Here is a 23,204-nt window from a genome sequence, read left to right as displayed (position 1 = left end):
ATGACAAATGTATTCTTACCCTTATGACAAATGTATTCTTACCCTTATGACAAATGTATTCTCACCCTTATGACAAATGTATTCTAACCCTTATGACAAATGTATTCTCACCCTTATGACAAATGTATTCTAACCCTTATGACAAATGTATTCTTACCCTTATGACAAATGTATTCTCAACCTTATGACAAATGTATTCTTACCCTTATGACAAATGTATTCTAACCCTTATGACAAATGTATTCTCAACCTTATGACAAATGTATTCTCACCCTTATGACAAATGTATTCTCACCCTTATGACAAATGTATTCTTACCCTTATGACAAATGTATTCTTACCCTTATGACAAATGTATTCTCAACCTTATGACAAATGTATTCTTACCCTTATGACAAATGTGTTTTCACCCTTATGACAAATGTATTCTTACCCGTATGACAAATGTATTTTCACCATTATGACAAATGTATTCTTACCCTTATGACGAATGTATTCTCACCATTATGACAAATGTATTCCCACCCTTATGACAAATGTATTCTCACCCTTATGACAAATGTATTCATACCCTTATGACAAACCTTTTCACATCCACCATCATTTACGTGTAAGAAAAATAAAAACCTGAACTATAAGCAAGATTATGACATTATATATAGTCAGACATACAAAATAGGATAAACATGAGGCAGATTTTGTTTATAACCATTTACAGTAACGGTTCCTTACCAAGTTGAGAATAATGACAGTAGACAAAGGTATGATAAACAGCAACTTGCTAACTAGATGCCAGGCTTTTCCATCAGTATCCTTGGTGATCTGAAATAGAGTGCAAGACAGAATTTTAATTTTGTGCTGCCCACAACAAATGTCCCAAAAGATGAAATAAAGCAGTCTGACACAATGTTTATCCACATCCATCCCTCCATTCATACGTTCAGCATCAACATTGGGTTGAAGTTTTGTAATGGGTGATATGTTCTGTTGTCATCTGGAGATAATCATCCGACTTTACCCACAAATGTATCAATTGGAAAGGAAAATCCCTACACACTGAAGGCCAAGGACCATGAAGTTCAAGTTCACAGGGAGCAATTCTGTAAATATTACCATAGTTGTGTCACTCAACATCATCAACATCAGGTCCATGGTTAAAGAATTTAGATCTGGTGATACTATCTATTAATGCCATGGATTAGCTAAGATCATCAAAATGTATGAAGTTTACCATGAGATATAAAAGCTGATACTGAGGTAGAGGTCAGAATGTGAAAGGTCAAGGTCACTGTGGTCAGTTTTTTATATATATATATATATATATATATATATATATATATATATATATATATATATATATATATATATATATATATATATATATATATATATACCTAGTGGGAGGGGATCCTTATGTGAATAAGGATAAGCATTAGATTTCTAAACAGATTTACCAGAATACATGGTTCATGCTTCTGGATAATAGTCTCCGAAATAAAAGATCAAGATCACTGGGTTGATCATTTTTCATTTTTTACATGAAATGTTAAAAGCTGTATTACAATGCAACATCTTGTTTCCATGCATGTATTGCCATCAGATTTTTCACATATTGCCAGAGGAATGTGGTAGTCAAAAGGCCTGAGGTCAAGGTCGTAAGGATTATTTATGCATGTTTTAATAGGACTGCAGTATACACTGTTGCAAATGAGAAGATCAATTTACTAAGTTTTTCATATGATTTCTGATAGATCCAAGTATTACTCTTAAATATTCCAAATAAATAAAACAAATCTGTATTGGTTGTCTTATTAGGTTATGAAAGAGATCTGGCATCTTAAACCAAATAGTCTTGATTCCCAGATGGAAGGTACAAGTGTTTGATTGTCACTGAATTAAAGCAACAGAATCCAGAGAACACATATATTTTCTCTAATGGTATAATCAATTCCTACACCATGCACATTCAAGAATTTACTCTAAATCACAAAATATTTCCCTTTTTTAAAAAAGCATAACTGTGGTGTAGTTTTTTAGCTTATTTCTAGCTAGTTCCTATCATGTAATTATTTAGTTCATTTAAATTACAGCAACCCCACAGTGTAATGATTTAGCCCGGCAACACCCTTTGGTGTAATTATTTAGTTCATTTCCAGCAGACCCCTGTGGCTTAATTATTTAGCTCATTTCAAGCAAGTCCCTGTAGTGTAATTAATTAGCTCATTGCCAATAAGTACATGTGGTGTAATCATTTAGCTCATTTCAAGCAAGCACCTGTAATGTAATTATTTGGCTCATTCTCCCCCCCCCCCGCAAGCCCATGTGGTGTAATTATTTAGCTCATTTCAAGCAAGCCCCTGTAATGTAATTATTTAGCTCATTTCCCCCCGCAAGCCCCTGTGGTGTAATTATTTAGCTCATTTCCATAAAACCTCTGTGGAGTAATTATTTAGCTCATTTCCAGCAAGCTCCTATGGTGTAATTATTTAGCTCATTTCCAGCAAGCCCCTGTGGTGTAATTAATTTGCTCATTTCCGGCAAGCCCCTGTTGCTCAGAAACATAAATAAGCCTAACTGAGCAGTTAGTATGCCCAACTTCCAACTAAGTCAAATGCTCAGCACTAAAAAATAACCTACTTGTGTTGCTGTGCCATAAAACACCAAACTAATGCAATCATTTCTAGCCAATAAACATTTTCTTTGGTAACGAAAAGTTAAACAAATCTGAGTAGACAACACATTCCATGATATTACCAATGTACCAAGGGGGTGTCACTCTTGCCATATGTTGATACCAATTGTGAAAAAAAACAATACTTTCCAGGGCTGAATGCAGAAAAAGAGAAAAAGAGAATTCTGCAAACTATGAGTGAAATGCTTTTCATGGATTTTTTTAAAAAATTTTTTTTGTTCTCTAAAAGGTTTTGAAATATAATCATTCAGGAGTTAGTTCTTCTCCAAAACAACATAATTTTGGAGATCTGGAGACAGCATTAAATATTGCATTCTGTATCTTTTTATTGGTATAGGAGTGGTTATGAATTTGAGTTTTGAATAATGACTGGAAGAGAGAAGCCATATAGGCTTATCTGTGAAATCGCAAACTAGGGGTAAGTTTCAGTCGGGAAAAAGGTTTTGAAATCTAAGAGTCATTTTCTTTGCTGAAAATCATAAATATGGTTGAGTTTCATTTTTGACACTAAAAGAGCATGAATGCCAATTTCTAGTGAAATCGCCAACTCCATGTATAGATCTGATCAAGAACTTGTGTTTATGTTTATGTAGTACAAGATGAGATCTTACCCAGCAGTCTTCATCATCATAATGGAAGACAGGCATACAGCATCTGAAAATTTAGAAGAGCTTTGTAAAATTCTTCATTACTCCTAAGGTAAAATTTCATTATTATATCTAAGGCAAATTCTTCTTATTTCATTCACTGTTTAAATTTTTACAAACTCTTCATTCCAAATAATTTGGGTGTTTGAATCTTGTCTAATTTACAAAAAATTAAGATTGCTGAATTCTGAAAATACCCAAGCAGAGTAAAGGAGGATATCCATATTTGATAGATTTGCTTGGTAATTCCCAAGTAAATGAATTAAAGAACATTTCCAAATTGGATTATTACTTACTTACATGCAAAGCTCTAGCTAATACCCATCAGCTTCATATACTTCATGGACCGCTCCGGTGGCCTAGTGGTTAGAGCATCTGCCTCGGATGTGGGAGGTCGTGGGTTCGATCCCCGTCCAAGTCATACCAAAGAATTACAAAAATGGTACTAACAGCTGCCTTGTTTGATGCTACATTAGTGTTAGGACTGGTTGGCCTGGTGTCAGGATAATGTGACTTTGTGGGACATCATGCTACATGCCTGTGGCATGATGCTCCAGTGCTAGACATCAATATAAACTGTCACACTGCAGACATCATAGCAATATGACTGGAAAATTATTAAAGCTATATTAAAAATCCAAAGCACACACACATACACACACACTCATATACTTCATGCTATCAATCATACCTTTTTCCACAAGTGTTACGTAACTCTAGCAACTGGTTACCCATTCTTTATTTCAAGATTTATTGAAGTATCAAATCCAGATTTAACAATGAGAAGGTGCTTGCTATTCTGGTCAGATTAAAATAATAATGAACTCAATATAGGTTACCATATATACTTGATTATAAGTCAAGTCAAACTGCAAACAACGAAGATCAAGATTTGCCATAGCATAATGAGCCTGTAGATCAGTTTCTGTGTTGGTTGTTCTACTGATTACTCCTAACAAACTGCTCAGACACAGATCTGCCAGTGCATTATGCGACAGCAGATCTGGACCTGTGCAGTCTGCAGTTGGACTCTTCTTATAAGTTAGGATATAAAGACAGTATCTGTAATATTTTACACACAGCTGATTCATTAAAAAAATATTGTAGTAAAATATTACATAGATATAAGTTTGTTTTAATAATGAAAATGAAGTTTGTTTAAATAATGAAAAATATTTTTTTTAAAGTGGTCTAAAATCAGGAAATCAAAGTGTTTCATAATTTAAGTATATGCATGAATGATGTGCTTAATTTAAGTATATTAAAAATATTGTACATAATTTAAGTATATTAAAAATAGTGTACATAATTTAAGTATATTAAAAATATTGTACATAATTTAAGCAAATATTAAACATAGTTTAAGTATATGCATGAATATTGTACAAAAGGAATATGATATTTACTGAAAATAGATTTACTTGCTTGGTGTCTGACATTTTGTTACAAATATTTAATGAAGATCTCTTGAAAACCTGTGTGTAAAACAAGATGCATGTACTAGTTATTTTCTGTAGAATGTATATTAAACTGAAATTACTAAAAGAAAATTGGTCTTCTTGTACATCAAATATCAATATTTCAAATGATACAAAAATATGGATAAATTGTTGATGTTTACACTACTTCATGTATTCCATTTTGCAAATCCTAATGCAAATCCTTATCAAATAGTTTCCATTATCATAAATAATAATAATAATAATAATAATAATAATAATAATAATAATAATAATAATGAGGGCTTTGTATAGTGTCTAATCTTTAGAAGCTCTAAGTGCTTTACAACATTAGACAACACCTATAAGATAAAAAACATAATAATATTATTACAAAAACAAACAACATGAAATTAGAAAAACATTAAAAAATAAAAAAACATGCTGAAAATATTTCAGGTAGGAAACATTATTAGGTCTTCAAGTTTGTTTAAGAAGTCCCCATTATCATAAAGAAGTCCCCATTATCATAAGCATGTCCCCATTATTATAAGCATGTACCCATTATCATAAGCATGTGCCCAATTATCATAAGCATGTCCCCATTAGCATAAAGAAGTCTCCATTATCATAAGCATATCCCCATTACCATAAGCATGTCCCCATTATTTTCAGCATGTCCCCATTATCATAAGCAAGTTCCCATTATAATAAGCATGTGCCCAATTATCATGAGCATGTCTCCTTTATCATAAGCATGTCCCTATTACATAAAGAAGTTTCTATTATCATAAAGAAGTCTCCATTATCATAAGCATGTCCACATTAGCGTAAGCATGTCCCCATTATCATGAGCAGGTATGCATTGTTATAAACATGTCCCCATTATCATAAGCATGTTCCCATTATAATAAGCATGTGCCCAATTATCATGAGCATGTCTCTTTTATCATAAGCATGTCCCTATTAGCATAAAGAAGTCTCTATTTTCATAAAGAAGTCCCCATTATCATAAGCATGTCCACATTAGCGTAAGCATGTCCCCATTATCAAAAGCAGGTATGCATTGTTATAAACATGTCCCCATTATCATAAGCATGTTCCCATTATAATAAGCATGTTCCCAATTATCATGAGCATGTTCCCATTATCATAAGCATGTCCCCATTAGCATAAAGTCTCCATTATCATAAGCATGTCCCCATTATCATAAGCATGTTCCCATTATCATAAGCATGTTCCCATTATAATAAGCATGTGCCCAATTATCATGAGCATGTCCCTTTTATCATAAGCATGTCCCCATTATCATAAAGAAGTCTCCATTAACATAAGCATGTCCCCATTATCATAAGCAAGTCAGTGTGTCTTGTTTTTTATTTAAAATTCACAATAACATAAACTCTAGAGCTTCATGTTACAGAATTCAAAGCCTGTTGCAAGTGAAAATAGTCTTGGAAAACATACAGGACTTAATTAACTATCTTGAATGTCCATTTGATTATTAACTTTAGTATAAATACATAATGTGTGAATTCAACCTGACAGCATTTCACAAATGACCATAAGATTCTACTATAAATAATGTAGGTGTCCCAAAATTTTAACCATTTCTTTATAGCTCCATTCAATTCCCCCTTTTCTCCCAGTTATAATTCTGACATACATGTAGCTGTATTACTGTTGAGCAAACTCTTGCAAACAGATAGATTATATACATGTCTTCATTCTTGTTAGGTAACTTCTTAAAAATATTTATAGACATATCTCCATTGCTGTTTACAACCCTGTACAAACATTTAAAATATAGACATATCTCATTACTGTTGGGCCAGCCACATTTAACATTTATACTATTTTTAAAAAAAGTTTCCAATATTCTGGAACTTTGCTCTGGAATACTATTCAAGTTGACATTAGAAATGCCCATTCTATTTCTTTCTTCCAAACCCAATATATCCAATGGTTTCAGAGATGCAGCTAAAATAAATAAATTCCTTTGTATGAGACCATCAAGGTAAATTAGTTCTTCAGCTAATTGTGTTACTCTCTTTAAACAAAGGCATTATTATTATTATTATTATTATTATTATTATTATTATTATTATTATTATTATTGACATCTTCATTACTGTTGGGCAACCCATTTCAAATAACTTATAATAAAGTCATATCATCATTACGGTTGGGCAACCAGTTCAAACAGTTAAAATACAGATATATCTTTCTTACTGTCAGACAATCCCTTGCAATTTTTTCAGATCTTCTCTTGGACAATATCAATTTTTACATATATCTATTTACTGGCTTTCATTCCTCACATCGGGAATCTCAATAAAGATTATTGTTAATAAGGAAGAACGAAAAATAATCAAAAGCTAAACACTCAATTCTCTATTTCTTTGTGATATAAGGTACTGTCTATGATGAAATTTTCAATGCTGTTTAAGGTATAACGGTACCAATTGTGCAAGTCCAGGTGGGCGGAGCTTAAGGTGTATGGATCATTGTATTCAGAATTAAAGAACAACACTAGCTGTGATTGGTGCATTATGTAAGAGTTGTACTTTCTGTTTGGCTTTTAAAAATGTTGAGCCTCTTGGCAACATGTGAGCTTGTGTTAATTTCTATCTAGATCATATTTTGTATTTTTTATGATTTTTTAAAAATATGTTACACATGGCTGAAAATGTGCTTGTTGTGACTAGATAACTCTTACCCCTGTCTAGTTCCAGTAGAGTTATCTCTCTTAAATGCAATGGAGTACCTGGTTATGTCATTGTCAAATTGACAATCTAGCATTGTTCTATATGACAGTGTGTGACACGCATGCCCAGGTAGGACAGAAAGTATATTTAGTTCACAAAACATTAGCATTGAGGTATATGGAAAAACAATTGGTACCGTGATACCTTAAACCAACTTTTATGCCAAAGAACACGGTCTATTAATGACCATACTGCATGAAAAGATAACTCACAACTCACAAACCTGCTTCTGATGCATCATGTTGATCCAATTTTTTCTTCTAGAAAACACCAAATAAATAGGTCTTAAATGCTGAGCATGAATAAAATTGGTAAGTTGGTAACTTTGATCTTGCTTTTCCATTATGAACCCTATCTAATATGGTTCCCTTGCTAACCTCGATCATATTTGCAAATTATTAGGATAAAAAAACTGATTAATGCTGTATGATTCAATGATGTTGCTTTCATAATAATATTTAAGCGTTTTTCTGTTGGTCAGTTGAAATGAGTTGATACAAGAAGTTAGTAGCAATCAGAAAATTCCTGAATTGGCACCTAGAGATCTGCTCAAGGATGAACAGAAATTTTTGATTACTTGCAATCACAGCATAAGTATTTTACTGATAGAACAATATAAAATTGAGTTCTGATGTTATGTTTCTTGAAATGTGATGTGATGTGATTTTTATTTTTAACATAGCTTTAACAATTTTTCAGTCATATCGCTACAATGTCTGCAATGTGGCAGTTTATAATGATGTCTAGCACTGGGGCATCATGCCGCAGACATGTAACATGATGTCCCACCCAGTCACATTATACTGACACCAGGCCGACCAGTCCTAACACTAACCTATTAATGCTGAACGCCAAGCGAGGCAGCTGTTAGTACCATTTTTTAAGTCTCTGGTATAACTCGGCCGGGGATCGAACCCATGACCTCCAGTATCCGAGGCGGACACTCTAACCACTAGGCCACCGGAGCGGTGTTTCTTGAAATAACTGCCCCACTCTTTTGACAAATATTTTGTTCTGAATTAACAATTATACTAGAAATGTATCCATATTCACATGCAAAAAGCAATGGTGTAATATGCAATGTTTTCACTGGTTTACATGTGATGTGTCTTGAAACCTCTTGGAGTAAACAGTTCTGCAAGATCTTCAAAGATTCATTATCATGATAATAAAGGTAATTTACACAACAACAAAAATAAATTAATTAGAAAAAGGTTATTTATTGACAGTTATTCCCAACACAATTAAAAATGGCAATTAAAAAACAAGTACTCAAACATTTAAACCTACACCCCTCCCTCTGGTGTTTAATATTGGCAATCATGTAGATGTTTGGAGTCCTCATCAATGTCAAGATCTTTATTTTTTCTTGTACATAATCACTTCCAAACATGAAAAGAAAATTTTTATTAATTATTTTTCATATTTAAAATAAAAGAACCTATGCAGGCAGAATTTGTTATAAATATTATATGCCATCCAGTACAAAAAATGATGTGCTATATTCACCCTTAATAATACACCAACCACATTAAGCAGCCCCCATTCCCTTGTATTGAAAATATTTTGGCATTTGGCATATTTCCTTTTGAAAGTATTTATTTATCATTAAAACATCCCGGAGGAAAAAAAGGTTTTTATTTTTTATATCTTCAAGTTTTTCATCTATCAATTTTTCAAGCAGTACAATTTAGCAACATGAATAGTAAAGGTGGCAGCTATAATGCAAGCACTTATATATCGCAAAAGCTTTAGAGCTTACAGAAACTGGATGAGAAGTATAGCCTATAGATCTAGGGTCGTAACAAGCTCAGTCAATCAATTACATAACCTCTTTTTACAGAACCTGTCTAATCCAATGAGGATATCCATTTACTTACGAAACTGAAGCAAAATGTTGTCTCCAGAATGGTACAAGCTCAGTCATTCAGCTGGAAGATTAATTTATAAATATGGATAGATCTTGCTCATGACCAAAACTCATCCAACAACTGGATGATAAAAGACTATATAACAAGTCTGGTTCAAATCTAAACAGAAATATGGCTCATAGAATGTTGTCAATATGTGTGGACCTTGCTTGTAATCATAGTCAACTAACATGTTGATGATACAGACCAATTTACTGAGTGTGATCACAATCTTGTCAGAAATATACTCTCTAGAGTGGTAACAATATAGACACATTTACCGAGTTTGATCACAATCTTGTCAGAAATATACTCTCTAGAGTGGTAGCAATATAGACCCATTTACCGAGTTTGATCACAATCTTGTCAGAAATATACTCTCTAGAGTGATATAAATCTCGATCAGATCACCTCATAAGTCTTCCCATTAAAAAGTCTCATCCAGTGTCTTGATGATATTAACCTATTTAACAAGTCTGATTAAACAGGGGTCAGAAATGTCAATTGTGTGTAAGAAGCCCAACCAATGTAACATCATCTCATTAATATGCATAGATCCTGCTCAATAATAAAAGTCACTGGATATCATGAGACTCAAATCCTATTTAAAAAGTCTGAAAAACACATCATCAAAAAAGTCACATAAATGTTAATGAGTTCAGCCAATCAGATGCAAGATCATCTCATTAATATGCATGGCTCTCACTCTTTTCCATAATCTTCTGAGGTCTTGATGCTTTAAGTTATTTCTTATGTTAAATCTATATCAGATCAGAAATATATTCTTTAGAGTGATAACAAGCTCAGCCAATCAGATGGAAGAATGCCTCAATTATAATCATGAATCTTGCTCATTTTTATATCATGCAAGATCCTGATCATATAAGACTTTATTCCAAGTTTGATCAATATCAGTAACATATGGCTTCATGAGTGGTAATAAGCTCTGCCAATATGATGAATATATATTACTCTCATTGAACCTGTTCAAGACCTTGATAACATAAACTTACATTCCATGTTTGATCAAGTCTGATCAGAAACTTGGTTTTCAGGGCTGTAAAAAGTCAGTCAATGTAATGCAAGATTTCACATCTCTAGCTCTTTATCCAACTCATCCAAGATCTTGATTACATAAGCCCATATTCCTAGCTTGATGGAGAGTCTCAGGTACATATGCATGTGTATATTACACATATGCAGGTGTGTGTGCTATGCATGAAAGCCTATATCAGTGACTATGTAGCATCATTTTTGGTGACGTACATGGATTGGGCTGGTATGGGGATTGGTGTGTGCAGGCAAACAACTCTTGTCATAAACAGCAGAAATGTATGATAGTATTATTTATCTGTATTTTAAAATTCTATTCATGTTATCAAGCATTGATAGTGTATGATAACACTATTTAGTTGTATGTGTATCTAACATTTCTACTAATGTTAAATCATCCAAAATATGGGATAATATTATTTATTTGTATCTAAAAATTCTACAAATGTTATCAAGCATTTCCCTGTAGGATCCAGGGTTAGCACCTTCTACTCTGTTTGGTGAATATTCTGCATTTCTCTCTCTCTCTCTCTCTCTCTCTCTCTCTATATATATATATATATATGGCTGAGCAATCATTGGAAAATACTTGTTAGGCTTGAGTCACAAAAGAAACAAGAAAATATTTGCTAAAGCAGTTGCAGTCTGAAAAGATGTATACAAAAATCCATTTTTTTTACACTGGAATCTTGCCTTGCAAGTGTAAAAATTTAATTTTATGGTACATTCCAGCAAAAAAAAAAATGTTACGTATATGCTGTCTTGAGCTTGAATGTTAGATTTATGCATACAATACATCGAAATTTGAAGCATTTCAGGTCTTACATAAACAACGCATGTTTAGTATCCAGAATGGAAAACGTGTAATGACTGGATGCATATAACCAATTCTCTACCAATATCCCAATCATGTAAACTGGATTTACAGGTTTGGGATATCAGTAGAGAAACTGGTTTTACACAATGAACAACTATGGAGTCATTACAGAAACCTTGGATCCTTAGAGATAAGTGAGGCTGATGGCATAATGCAGTTACACGTGACTCACTACTCTGGATGGTACACATGTTGGCTGATGGTAATTTGAATCCTAAAGGCATTTGTTACACTTGAATCAGTACTCTGGTTGGTACACATATTGGCTGATGGTAATTTGAATCCTAGAGGCAGTTGTTACACTTGACTCAGTACTCTGGATGGTACACATGTTGGCTGATGGCAATTTGAATCCTAGAGGCAGTTGTTACACTTGTTACACTCTGGTTGGTACACATGTTGGCTGATAGTAATTTGAATCCTAGAGGCATTTGTTACACTTGCTGATAACTTCTAAAAGTACTCACTTGTTGTAAAGTACTTTAGTTGTGAAAGCAGAAATATATCTGAGAGAGATTATTTTACATGCCACCTGTGAATCACTCAAAAGAATGCCCGATCAACAAAGGTTTCATAAGCTGAACCAAATGTTTCACCAGCACAGAACTGATTTACTGATCCATATATTTATTTCTGTGTTCAGTTGACCATCAACATTATTGCCTTTGTTTTATTTCTTATAAATTAATTTTAAATTTTAACATGTCTGGCACAGGGCTGATAATGATGTCAAAGGTTCTCTCAGTCAGGAAAATAGCTTGTCAGATCTGCAGTTTGCTCAGGTGTAATGTTTGCATCAAATTAAACAAATATAGCCATTCATTGAACTAAAGCTTAAATCTAACGGTGGGTGTCCATGGTGTGTATAAAGAGGAATATTTATGCTGCTGAAAATTGATAACAGCAAGGGTGGGAGGGTGGAAGTAGGGGGAAGTTACCAGTAGGCTATGTTAAATGCATGGCATAAGTTGCACAATTTCCACTCCATTAGATACAACATATGAGTTTCTGTGATCAGAGTGATATTACTTACTTGCTTAAGTTGTTGCTACTGCCACTGTATGTTATCAGACCAAATGTAAGTGCCACAATAAATGGAACCAACCTGGTAAATACAAAATAAGCTTGAACACACTTATCCACAGACCAAATAATTTTTTTAAAACAAATTTTGCCCAAAATAACACCTGTAGGAAGTAAATCTACTTGTCAGGGGTTTTTTTTAGCCATTGGTAGGTAGCAAAACTACTGTCTGCTTCACCCATTCATACATGTATCAGCATCCTTTAAACTGCTTACTATCATCTGCTATTAGAAATCATATTTATAGATAAAATTCAATGAGCAACTTTAAGCAAGCAATGAACCCACCCTGCCCAGCGGAAGCTCAAGTCCCTCAAACAAGGCTTGACATTAATGGATGCAAGATTGTTCATGCTAACTGCAGCTATGGTCACCGGGGAAAGTAAAAGCTAACATAGCTTGTCCTGACCAGGGAATTGGCTTTTGCATTTTACTGCTAAAAATGAAAGGAAATGTTTGTAGAAATTATAATTCAAATGATTTGATACAGTAAATTGTGGATTCCAAACAATAATGCCCTTGTGTTTATTGTGGTAATCACAAGGCTAAACTGATATAATCATCTCTTAATTCCAAACTAAGGCAAACTTCAAATGTAATTCATATTGTCATTAATGATACCTTTACCTGGTCTATCTGATTGACAATTGCCATCAAACTGGCGATTATGAGCATTGAATATACTTTAAAAAAACTAGATACCTCAACTAAGACCTGTAATAAACTTAGACATATCTCTTTTTAAATTAGACAAGTCAATTAAGACATGTAATACACTTATGACATATCCCGTTTAAAACTATATAAGTGAATTAGGACCTGTAATACACTTATGACATATCACTTTTTAAACTAGATAACTCAATTAAGACCTGTTTGGAAATGTTTAGTACCATGGGATTCCTATCGGACACCAGTAGGTTCACTTCTGAACCTGTTTATTGCTTTGTAATGTCTTGCCGATAATGTAATTTGTATAGCTTACCATATATAACATTATTATATGTTATCATATATACCCATGACATTCTTACTACACGGTGTTAGATTTATTTTAAGCTAATCAGAGTTAACAAGGTACCAGCTGTAGAGCTGACCACAGAAGTTGTCCATAGCTACAATAAAGCTGACCACAGCAGCCATTGAACAGTGTTTTGCTGTTTGAGTAACAGCTGGTAATTGGGCATTGCTGACCAATTGGTGGGTGCTGATTGCTTGATTGACCCAGTGATTGAATGGTGATCGGTGACTACCTGCAATGCTGACTGCCTGAATGACCAGTGTGACTGGTAGCCAGGTATTCTGGAGATGGAATGTTTCTGCGTAACTCCATACATGTATTCTTTTAGCCATAGGGTAATTTTGGGGCTTGTTATATCCAGCATTGTTGTTGTTGTTGTTGTAGGGTTTAACACCATTTTTCAGCACAAGATAGGCAATACATGGCAGCCAGTATAACTGGTAGAGGAAGAAACCTGGAAAACCCACTGACCCACAAGAAGTTAGTGGCAGGCTTTCTCACATACCCATGTATTATCCAGCATTTTGGGACTGTAAAGATATTTTGTAATGATATCTGTCCCATTGTTTAATCATTTTACTATTTGAGTAAAGTACATACTTTTTCACTGTGTGAATGAATACATCATTTTTACTACCTGAGTAAAATGCATCATTCTTTTTGTCATGTGAAATTACTGTGAATCATTAACCTATGTCCTTGTACTATGTGAGGTCAGAATCACTTGTATTCACATTTATATTACATTATTAGGTTCATGCGGATTGCGTTAATTTATCCAATATTTGGATCTTATACACGCATGTATTAATCATAATTCTTTTTCCATTTGAGTGATTCATCAATAAACATTGTATTTGTATCACCATCAAAAGTGTTCTGTTATGAATCCAAAATCCTACCCGGGTTATTTTGTTACAACCTGTATTACACGTCTGGCATATCCCTAATTAAAACTAGGTAACTCAATTAAGACCTGTAATACACTTACAACATATCACTTTTTAAGCAAGAGAACTCAACTAAGACATGTAATATACTTATGACATATCCCTATTTAAACTAGATAACTTAACTATGACTTGTTGTATACTTATGACATATCCCTATTTAAACTAGATAACTAACCCCTGTTGTATACTTATGACAAATCCCTATTTAAACTAAATAACTAAGACCTGTTGTATACTTATGACATATCCCTATTTAAACTAAATAACTAAGACCTGTTGTATACTTATGACATATCCCTATTTAAACTAGATAACTTAACTAAGACCTGTAATATACTTATGACATATCCCATTTTAAACTAGATAACTAAGACCTGTTGTATACTTATGACATATCCCATTTTAAACTAGATAATTTAACTAAGACCTGTTGTATACTTATGACATATCCCTATTTAAACTAGATAACTTAACTAAGACCTGTTGTATACTTATGACATATCCCTATTTAAACTAGATAAATCAACTAAGACCTGTAATATACTTATGACATGTCCCTATTTAAACTAGATAACTTAACTAAGACCTGTTGTATACTTATACCCCTGTTTAAACTAGATAACTTAACTATGACCTGTTGTATACTTATGACATATCCCATTTTAAACTAGATAACTAAGACCTGTTGTATACTTATGACATATCCCATTTTAAACTAGATAATTTAACTAAGACCTGTTGTATACTTATGACATATCCCATTTTAAACTAGATAACTTAACTAAGACCTGTTGTATACTTATGACACATCCCTATTTAAACTAGATAACTTAACTAAGACCTTTTGAATACTTATGACATATCCCTAACTTAACTAAGACCTGTTGTATACTTATACCCCTGTTTAAACTAAATAACTTAACTAAGACCTGTTGTATACTTATGACATATCCCTATTTAAACTAGATAACTCAACTAAGACCTGTAATATACTTATGACATATCCCTATTTAAACTAGATAACTAAGACCTGTTGTATACTTATGACATATCCCTATTTAAACTAGATAACTAAGACCTGTTGTATACTTATGACATACCCCTATTTAAACTAGATAACTTAACTAAGACCTGTTGTATACTTATACCCCTGTTTAAACTAGATAACTTAACTAAGACCTGTTGTATACTTATGACATATCCCTATTTAAACTAGATAACTTAACTAAGACCTGTTGTATAATTATACCCCTGTTTAAACTAGATAATTAATGATCTGTAATCAAAACTAGTCAATTTTACTGGTATTGATGAATGAAATGCTTGATTCAAGAGTTGCTGAAAAGGATCATGTTATCCATAAATGAATTGGTGAATTTGGATAAATTGCCCAACACACAAATGTAGATCCACTACTAACCATACCTAATGACATCCTATTAAACTGGAAATGACCAAATGGTGCTATAAACACACTTTTTCCCCTGTTGTTATTGTCCAGTGGAAGTTGCCAATATCTATTTTGAGGGTCCATCTTGCTAAATTATGGAGCCTTTTGGGTTTATCAATTATTTCATCAATTTTAGGCATTAGTTTTGGATCCATTTATGTGACTGCATTAAAATGTTGACAGAGAACTGTATGGGCAGCTGTTACAGCCAAAATTACATTAATCAAATGATGTAGTATGAAATCAAATGATTTAACCTAGCAAATGAAATGATAAATCCAGATTCCAAATGATGTGGTGTTACATGAAATGATATAATGAACAAAGCCAAATGATGAATTTTGATTCCAAATGACCTGGTATTAAATGAAATGATGTAGTGTGAAATGAAATGATTTAACCCATCAAACGGAATGATGAATTCAGATTCCAAATGATCTGTGTGATATGAAATGATGTAGCATAAAATAAAATGATTATACCCCAAAAATGAAATAATCAATTCAGATTCCATTGACATTGTATTAAATTAAATGACTTAGTATAAAATTAAATAATTTAAAGAACAAAACACAATGATGCTTCCAAATGATGTGGTATCAAATAAAATGATGTCATCTAAAATTAAATGATTTAACTCAATAAATGAAATCTTGAAATTAAATTCCAAATGATCTGGTATCAAATATAATGATTTAAACAATAAAACAGAATGATGAATTCCGATTCCAAATGAAGCTTTATTATATGAATTTACATTGCATAAAATCTAATGATTTAAACCAAATGACGTGATATTAAATAAAATGATTAAAAGAAATGTGTTGAAATGTGATTTGGATTTTTAACGTAGCTTTAACAATGTTTCAGTCATATCGCTACGATATCTGCATTGTGGCAGTTTATAGTGATGTCTAGCACTGGGGCATCATGCTGCAGACATGTAGCATGACGTCCCACCCAGTCACATTATCCTGACACCGGGCCGACCAGTCCTAACACTAACCTCTTAATGCTGAGTGCCAAGCGAGGCAGCTGTTAGTACTGTTTTTGTAAGTCTTTGGTATGACTCGGCCGGGGATCGAACCCATGACCTCCCGCATCCGAGGCGGACGCTCTAACCACTAAGCCACCAGAGCGGTAAATGATTAAAAGAAGAAAATGGAATGATAAAATCTTTCTCCAAATGACATGGTACTTTTCTAAGATAAAATGATGTAGCCTTAGATGAAATGATTTAATCCAACAAATGAAATGATGAATTTAGATTCTAAAGGATTTGGTCTTGAATAAAATGGTCTGAAGAACCAAATGGAATTATGCATTCAGTTTCCAAGCGACGTGGTATTAAATGAAATGTGTGGGAAGCAAACGGTTTGACTGGGAACAGCACTGCATTGTAAGGTCAAATTGCAAATCATCTAGCATAAATCCAAACATACACAGGGAGCACTGTTATCCATGATGTATGGTGTCAGCACACTCAAATGTATATTAATCTAGAGAAGTATGTTCAGCATTCGATTGAGATTTTTACAGACAAAATTTGGACAGCCAAAGTGTTTCCGTTCCTATGATATAAACAAGAACTATATTTTCCAATCAGCATCAAAGTGTTTTGATCCACATTAATGAATGTTCATGTGTTCTTGAACATTTCTTCACCTTGCACTATGTGTGCTTCCAATTAAGGCTTCAACAAACCTAGATCTATCAATTAAGGAGATTAAAATTTTGATCTTATTTGATCTAAAATAATTACCACGCTTGATAACCTGACAGGATATAATGTGTTTACAAAGTAAAAAGTACTAAAGAATTTAGAAACAAACTATATGCAAGGGAATTTCTTGAGAATCCGTTTGATCAGCATGTTGACAAGTTGGATAGCAGACGATAAAGTAGGTGTGGGTCAACTTCTTGCAAAATTAGAAACTTGGATTAAAATGCAGTATTGATCTAAGGTAAACATTGCTTTCATTTAAATAATGTATTTATTTCCATGATTCTAAATGATAAAGTTTAAAATCAGTTTTTCTGGGTTACATGTTCAAGAAGGTCATGGAATGGGTCTTCATGTTAACATTTAGAAATCATATTTTCATATGCATTAAAACAGAAATGTGGGATATTTTTGTACACTTTATGGAAATTTCAATCGTAATTAAAGGATGATGATTCTTTCTTGATATGAACTGGATTTTTTAACAAAACAACACATAATCCAACATTTACAGAAATGGCAAATCGTTACACAGAATTATATGATGCACAGAATAGGCCAGCAGAATTATGTAGGTCATGCACTATTAAAACCTTCAATAACTATGTCTGATATCTCAGACAATATGTATATGGGAAATCTAAAATTGAATTTTACCATCCATTTTGAAACATACTAATGGTGCAGCCTTATTGACAGTGGTTTCAATAAAAGATACTATATATATATGTGTGTTTCGAACACTGCTTGGCAATGTGTTGTTTGCTGCATCACATCTGATGATGTGCACCTGATGACATCATGGTGTAATGGATTGATCTCAACCTGTATTTGACTTGTCCTCATAATGGTAGTAGTTGTTTTAACAATTCAACCTTTGTTGTCAGCATAGTTTTGTTCTTTTGTGTATTTAAGAGAACAATCAAAAAATGTAAAACCTCTAAAAATGCAAACTTTCAGAGACAACACCACTATTTTAATCTACCACAAAAATGTCTTTCCTTTTTATACAAAAACCATGAAATTGTTCACATGAAAATAAATGATACCACAGTATTATTCATAAAAATTAATTCATATCTGTTTATGTTATCAAGCTCATCAGCCATTACTAATAAAACATTAGTCAACATCTTTAACCTTGAAAGTTCAAGCACTGACCTTTGACTAGATTCCAATGTCAAGTAGGTATGGTTTTCAAAAACTTGTTCATAAAAGCATCATCATGCTGGTTCTCAGATCTGCACCATTTTTACACAGAACCAATGGCACATTAAAAGATGTGTTTTAGTAAAAACCTCATCTAAATGGCACTTTTCATGCAAGAGGAGTAGTGATATTTTGAAATGGTAGGTGGCCAGTATGACTGCAATGCTGAAGTCAGAACAGTGCCATTTTCACTTAGAACCAACTACACACAGTTCTTTCCTCATTATAACCCAGTAATTGGTGTGAATAGCTTCTGACTGTTATGTAGTGAACCTCATTATAGTGAGAACCATGATATATTGAGAACAGCATTATATACCAAACCATGGTATACTGAGAACAGCATTATATACCAAACCATGGTATATCAGGAATGATCAAATTTTTTTCAATGGTGCTTGTACTTTTTACCTCTGTGAAACATCAAAGCAGTGATATCAGTTTCCAAATATAGCCATTCGGACAAGGCAAACCGGCGTAATGGCATTCAGTCTTCTTTTCCATGTTATTATTCTTATTATTGTTGTTACTGAAAACTATTCACCAGGTGTTAAATTTGTTCATATGAATGTAGATGTGCATTCCAATATTTAGTTACAATGGTGTATAAATCATATAATCAAATCTGATGAATCTTCTAGAACATTATAATACACAAATTCCTTGTATTTCATTATCGACAGATATACCCAGAATATTTTTACATGAAAATTCTAAGGGAACTGCCATTCCCACCCCCCAGTTATAATGTTGGTGAAGTATTCTTACAAATGATTCATGTTTTAACATATAAATAGAGATGGATGTATGTAGGAAAGTGACTGTTTCTTATATTTTGTTTAGCACATACAATTATGCTCTGCTTAGTTGATGTGATATTATGCATGTAGAATCTAGAAATGTTCCATATATATATTCCATAAGTTTAAAAACAATGTATCAATATTTGTTTTGAATTTGTTTTGTTTGTTTGTTGATTTTTGGGGGGGATGTGTATTATACATTAGTGATTTTATTAACCTTTTCTGATTCTGATGTGTTAATCGGTAACATAGTTTTAAAAAACGAGAGAAAATGTAGATGTTTATTTCATTGTCTGTTTTACAAACAAATCATAATTTTGAATGACAGATTAGAACACAAAAGAATGCATTATGTTCATTAGATGGCTCTAATCTTCAGTGAAAATTCAATTTACTATGACCATCTGCATAAGCAGTCATAACAAGATTTTTAAGAGGGACATTAAGGCAGTAATTTTTATATGGGACCAACTACATATTGCAACAAGATGTGTTTTCATAAAATCACATGTTGATATTATCATCTACACATTTGGAGAATCCATACAAATATTTTCATGATGTTTACTGTGGTAGGACTGTGGTAGGACTTGGCAACCATTCTCATTTAGGACCAACAAGTGTTTACGTGAAAATCAAATGTCAATATGAGTTTCTGATTAGAAGGTGAAGAAATAACAAAATCATAAAGATGGTCTCATTAGTGGCCATTTTGTCACATCAGATTAGCACTGTATTCATTATTACATAACACAAAAATTAGTTCATTAGAAATGCCATGTCAATCAACCATGCATTCTACAATAGTAACCCTAGCAAGATTTTCAAGATGGTGCCATGGCTGCAATTTTGTCGTCATGTTATTAATGGAACAGCCACATGTAGTAAGAAGTGTTTAAGTGAAAATCTTATGTCTATAAAACCAATTATTAAAGAGGAGTAATGACAAGTATTTTCAAGATGCTGCCATGGCAGCAAATGTTGACAGAACCATTTTTAGTTAGGACCAATAAATTATTATACAAAATCTTAAAGTGAATACTTAATGATGATATCACCATCCATTCAAGAGAAGTAACAATAAAAAGATATTATAGATGTCCACAATAACGGACTTTTGGGATGTCCAAAGACCACCATTTTAATTCAAGACCAACTAAACAATGTACAGTACAGCACAAAGTCAATAGTGAAAAACACTAAGTCAGTGCTATCATTCCTTTAAGAGAGGTGTGGATAATAAGATTTATATGATGATAGCCATGACCAGCATTCTGGAAAAACGAGAGGGACTATTTTATTTACAGCAATCAGATAGGGATTATTTCCTTTAGAACAGTCAGATAGGGACTATTTCATTTAGAACAGTCAGATAGGGACTATTTGATTTAGAACAGTTAGATAGGGACTATTTTATTTATAATAATCAGATTGGGACTATTTTGTTTAGAACAGTCAGATAAGGACTATTTTAGTTAGAACAGTTAGACAGGAACTATTTAGAACAGGTAGATAGGGACTATTTTTGTTTAGAACAGTCTCAGATAGGGACTATTCTGTTTAGAACAGTTAGACAGGGACTATTTTGTTTAGAACAGTCATATAGGGACTATTTTCATTTAGAACAGTTAGATAGGGATTACATTATTTAGAACAGTCAGATAGGGACCATGTTATTTAGAACAGCCAGATAGGGACCATTTTCAATTTAGAACAGTCAGATAGGGACAATTTTCATTTAGAACAGTCAGATATGGACCATTTTCATTTAGAATAGTCAGATAGGGACCATTTTCATCTAGAAGAGTCAGATAGGGACCATTTCCATTTAGAACAGTCACATAGGGACCATTTTCATCTAGAACAGTCACATAGGGACCATTTCCATTTAGAACAGTCAGATTGGGACCATTTTCATTTAGAACAGTCAGATAGTGACCATTTCCATTTAGAACAGTCAGATAGGGACCATTTTCATCTAGAACAGTCAGATAGGGACCATTTTTATTTAGAACAGTCAGATAGGGACCATTTTTATTTAGAACAGTCAGATAGGGACCATGTTCATTTAGAACAGTCAGATTGGGACCATTTTCATTTAGAACAGTCAGATAGGGACCATTTTCATCTAGAACCATCAGATAGGGACCATTTCCATTTAGAATAGTCAGATTGGGACTATTTTCATTTAGAACAGCCAGATATGGACCATTTTCATTTAGAATAATCAGATAGGGACCATTTTCATTTAGAACAGTCAGATAGGGACCATTTTCATTAAGAACAGTCTCAGATAGGGACTATTTCCATTTAGAACAGTCGGATAGGGACCATATTCATCTAGAACAGTCAGATGGGGACACTTTTCATTTAGAACAGTCAGATAGGGACCATTTTCATTTAGAACAATTAGATAGGGACCATTTTCATTTAGAACAGTCAAATAGGGACCATTGTCATCTAGAACAGTCAGATGGGGACCATTTCCATTTAGAACAGTCAGATTGGTACCATTTTCAACTAGAACAGTCAGACAGGGATCATTTTCATTTAGAACAGTCAGATAGGGACCATTTTCATATAGAACAGTCAGGTAGGGATCATTTTCATTTAGAACAGTCGGATAGGGACCATTTCCATTTAGAACAGTCAGATTTGGACCATTTTCATCTAGAACAGTCACATAGGGACCATTTTCATTTAGAACAGTCAGATAGGGACCATTTTCATTTAGAACAGTCAGATAGAGACAATTTTCATTTAGAACAGTCAGATAGGGACCATTTCCATTTAGAACAGTCAGATAGGAACCATTTCCATTTAGAATTACATAAGGTCTTTTAATGAAAACTCTGTTATGTTCTTTATTTAACCACGAAAAAGCAGCAATATCAATTTTTTTACCACTTTTATTTACAGCAATTCCATTTAAACATACATACACCCAGGGAACACATACCTTTTAAAAAATATATGCCAGTGTGTTCTAGTCATAAAGTCTCCAGCAAAAACTTGAATGCAGACAAAATAAATGAAAATTTTGATTCACTTGAATTTCACTCAAAATAATTGTAGGATTAATGTAGGATTTAATTATATATTGTATGCTTCACATATCCTCAGTGCAAATAAAATCACATGACTCATAATGTGGTGTCTGTTATAGTTTTGAATCTGCCAAGTTTGGTTTATTTTGGTTAATTTCATGACAACTGGAACTAGAGTTCCCATTGAGTTGCTTGCAATTCATGTTCCTGTCAATTTTCCACTCTGTGTTTCACAGAATTGGAATAATAAATACTGTAAGCAAAACATCTTACTTTCGGCATTTGCAGTTCTCTCATTATTAAACATCTTTTCACAGTAACAAATAAATACAGTACATAGTTCTGACATGATGTGACATTCCAATAATGAATCACAATGAGCCAATAATGAGTGGAAAGGAAAGAAAATGAACAAATCGAAGTACGGGAAAATAACTCAAAAATGCTAAATTAAAATTAAAAACTTATAAGTGCTAATTTGCAAGTGTAATTTAAATAAGAAATTTAGAACTTACTATACCGTCTCTCA

General features: G+C 33.0%; 1 protein-coding gene across 1 annotated transcript in view; it reads right to left on the bottom strand.

Moving 5' to 3' along the window:
- LOC149789004 (transmembrane protein 116-like) overlaps nt 1-23,204 on the bottom strand; it is a 107,211-nt gene that overhangs the window by 39,901 nt on the left and 44,106 nt on the right. Inside the window, exons 7-9 of the mRNA XM_089975160.1 lie at nt 12,420-12,491; nt 3,304-3,346; nt 733-822 (exon numbers count right to left, since the gene is read on the bottom strand). Of these exons, the coding sequence (XP_089831286.1) occupies nt 733-822; nt 3,304-3,346; nt 12,420-12,491 (205 nt within the window). The remainder of the gene's footprint in view (nt 1-732; nt 823-3,303; nt 3,347-12,419; nt 12,492-23,204) is intronic.

Source organism: Sinohyriopsis cumingii, chromosome 11 (assembly GCF_028554795.1).
Source record: "Sinohyriopsis cumingii isolate HCF-2022 chromosome 11, ASM2855479v2, whole genome shotgun sequence".
NCBI lineage: Eukaryota > Metazoa > Mollusca > Bivalvia > Unionida > Unionidae > Sinohyriopsis > Sinohyriopsis cumingii.
The sequence above is the reverse complement of the archived record's forward strand: the minus strand, read 5'-3'. Positions and strand labels throughout refer to the sequence as shown.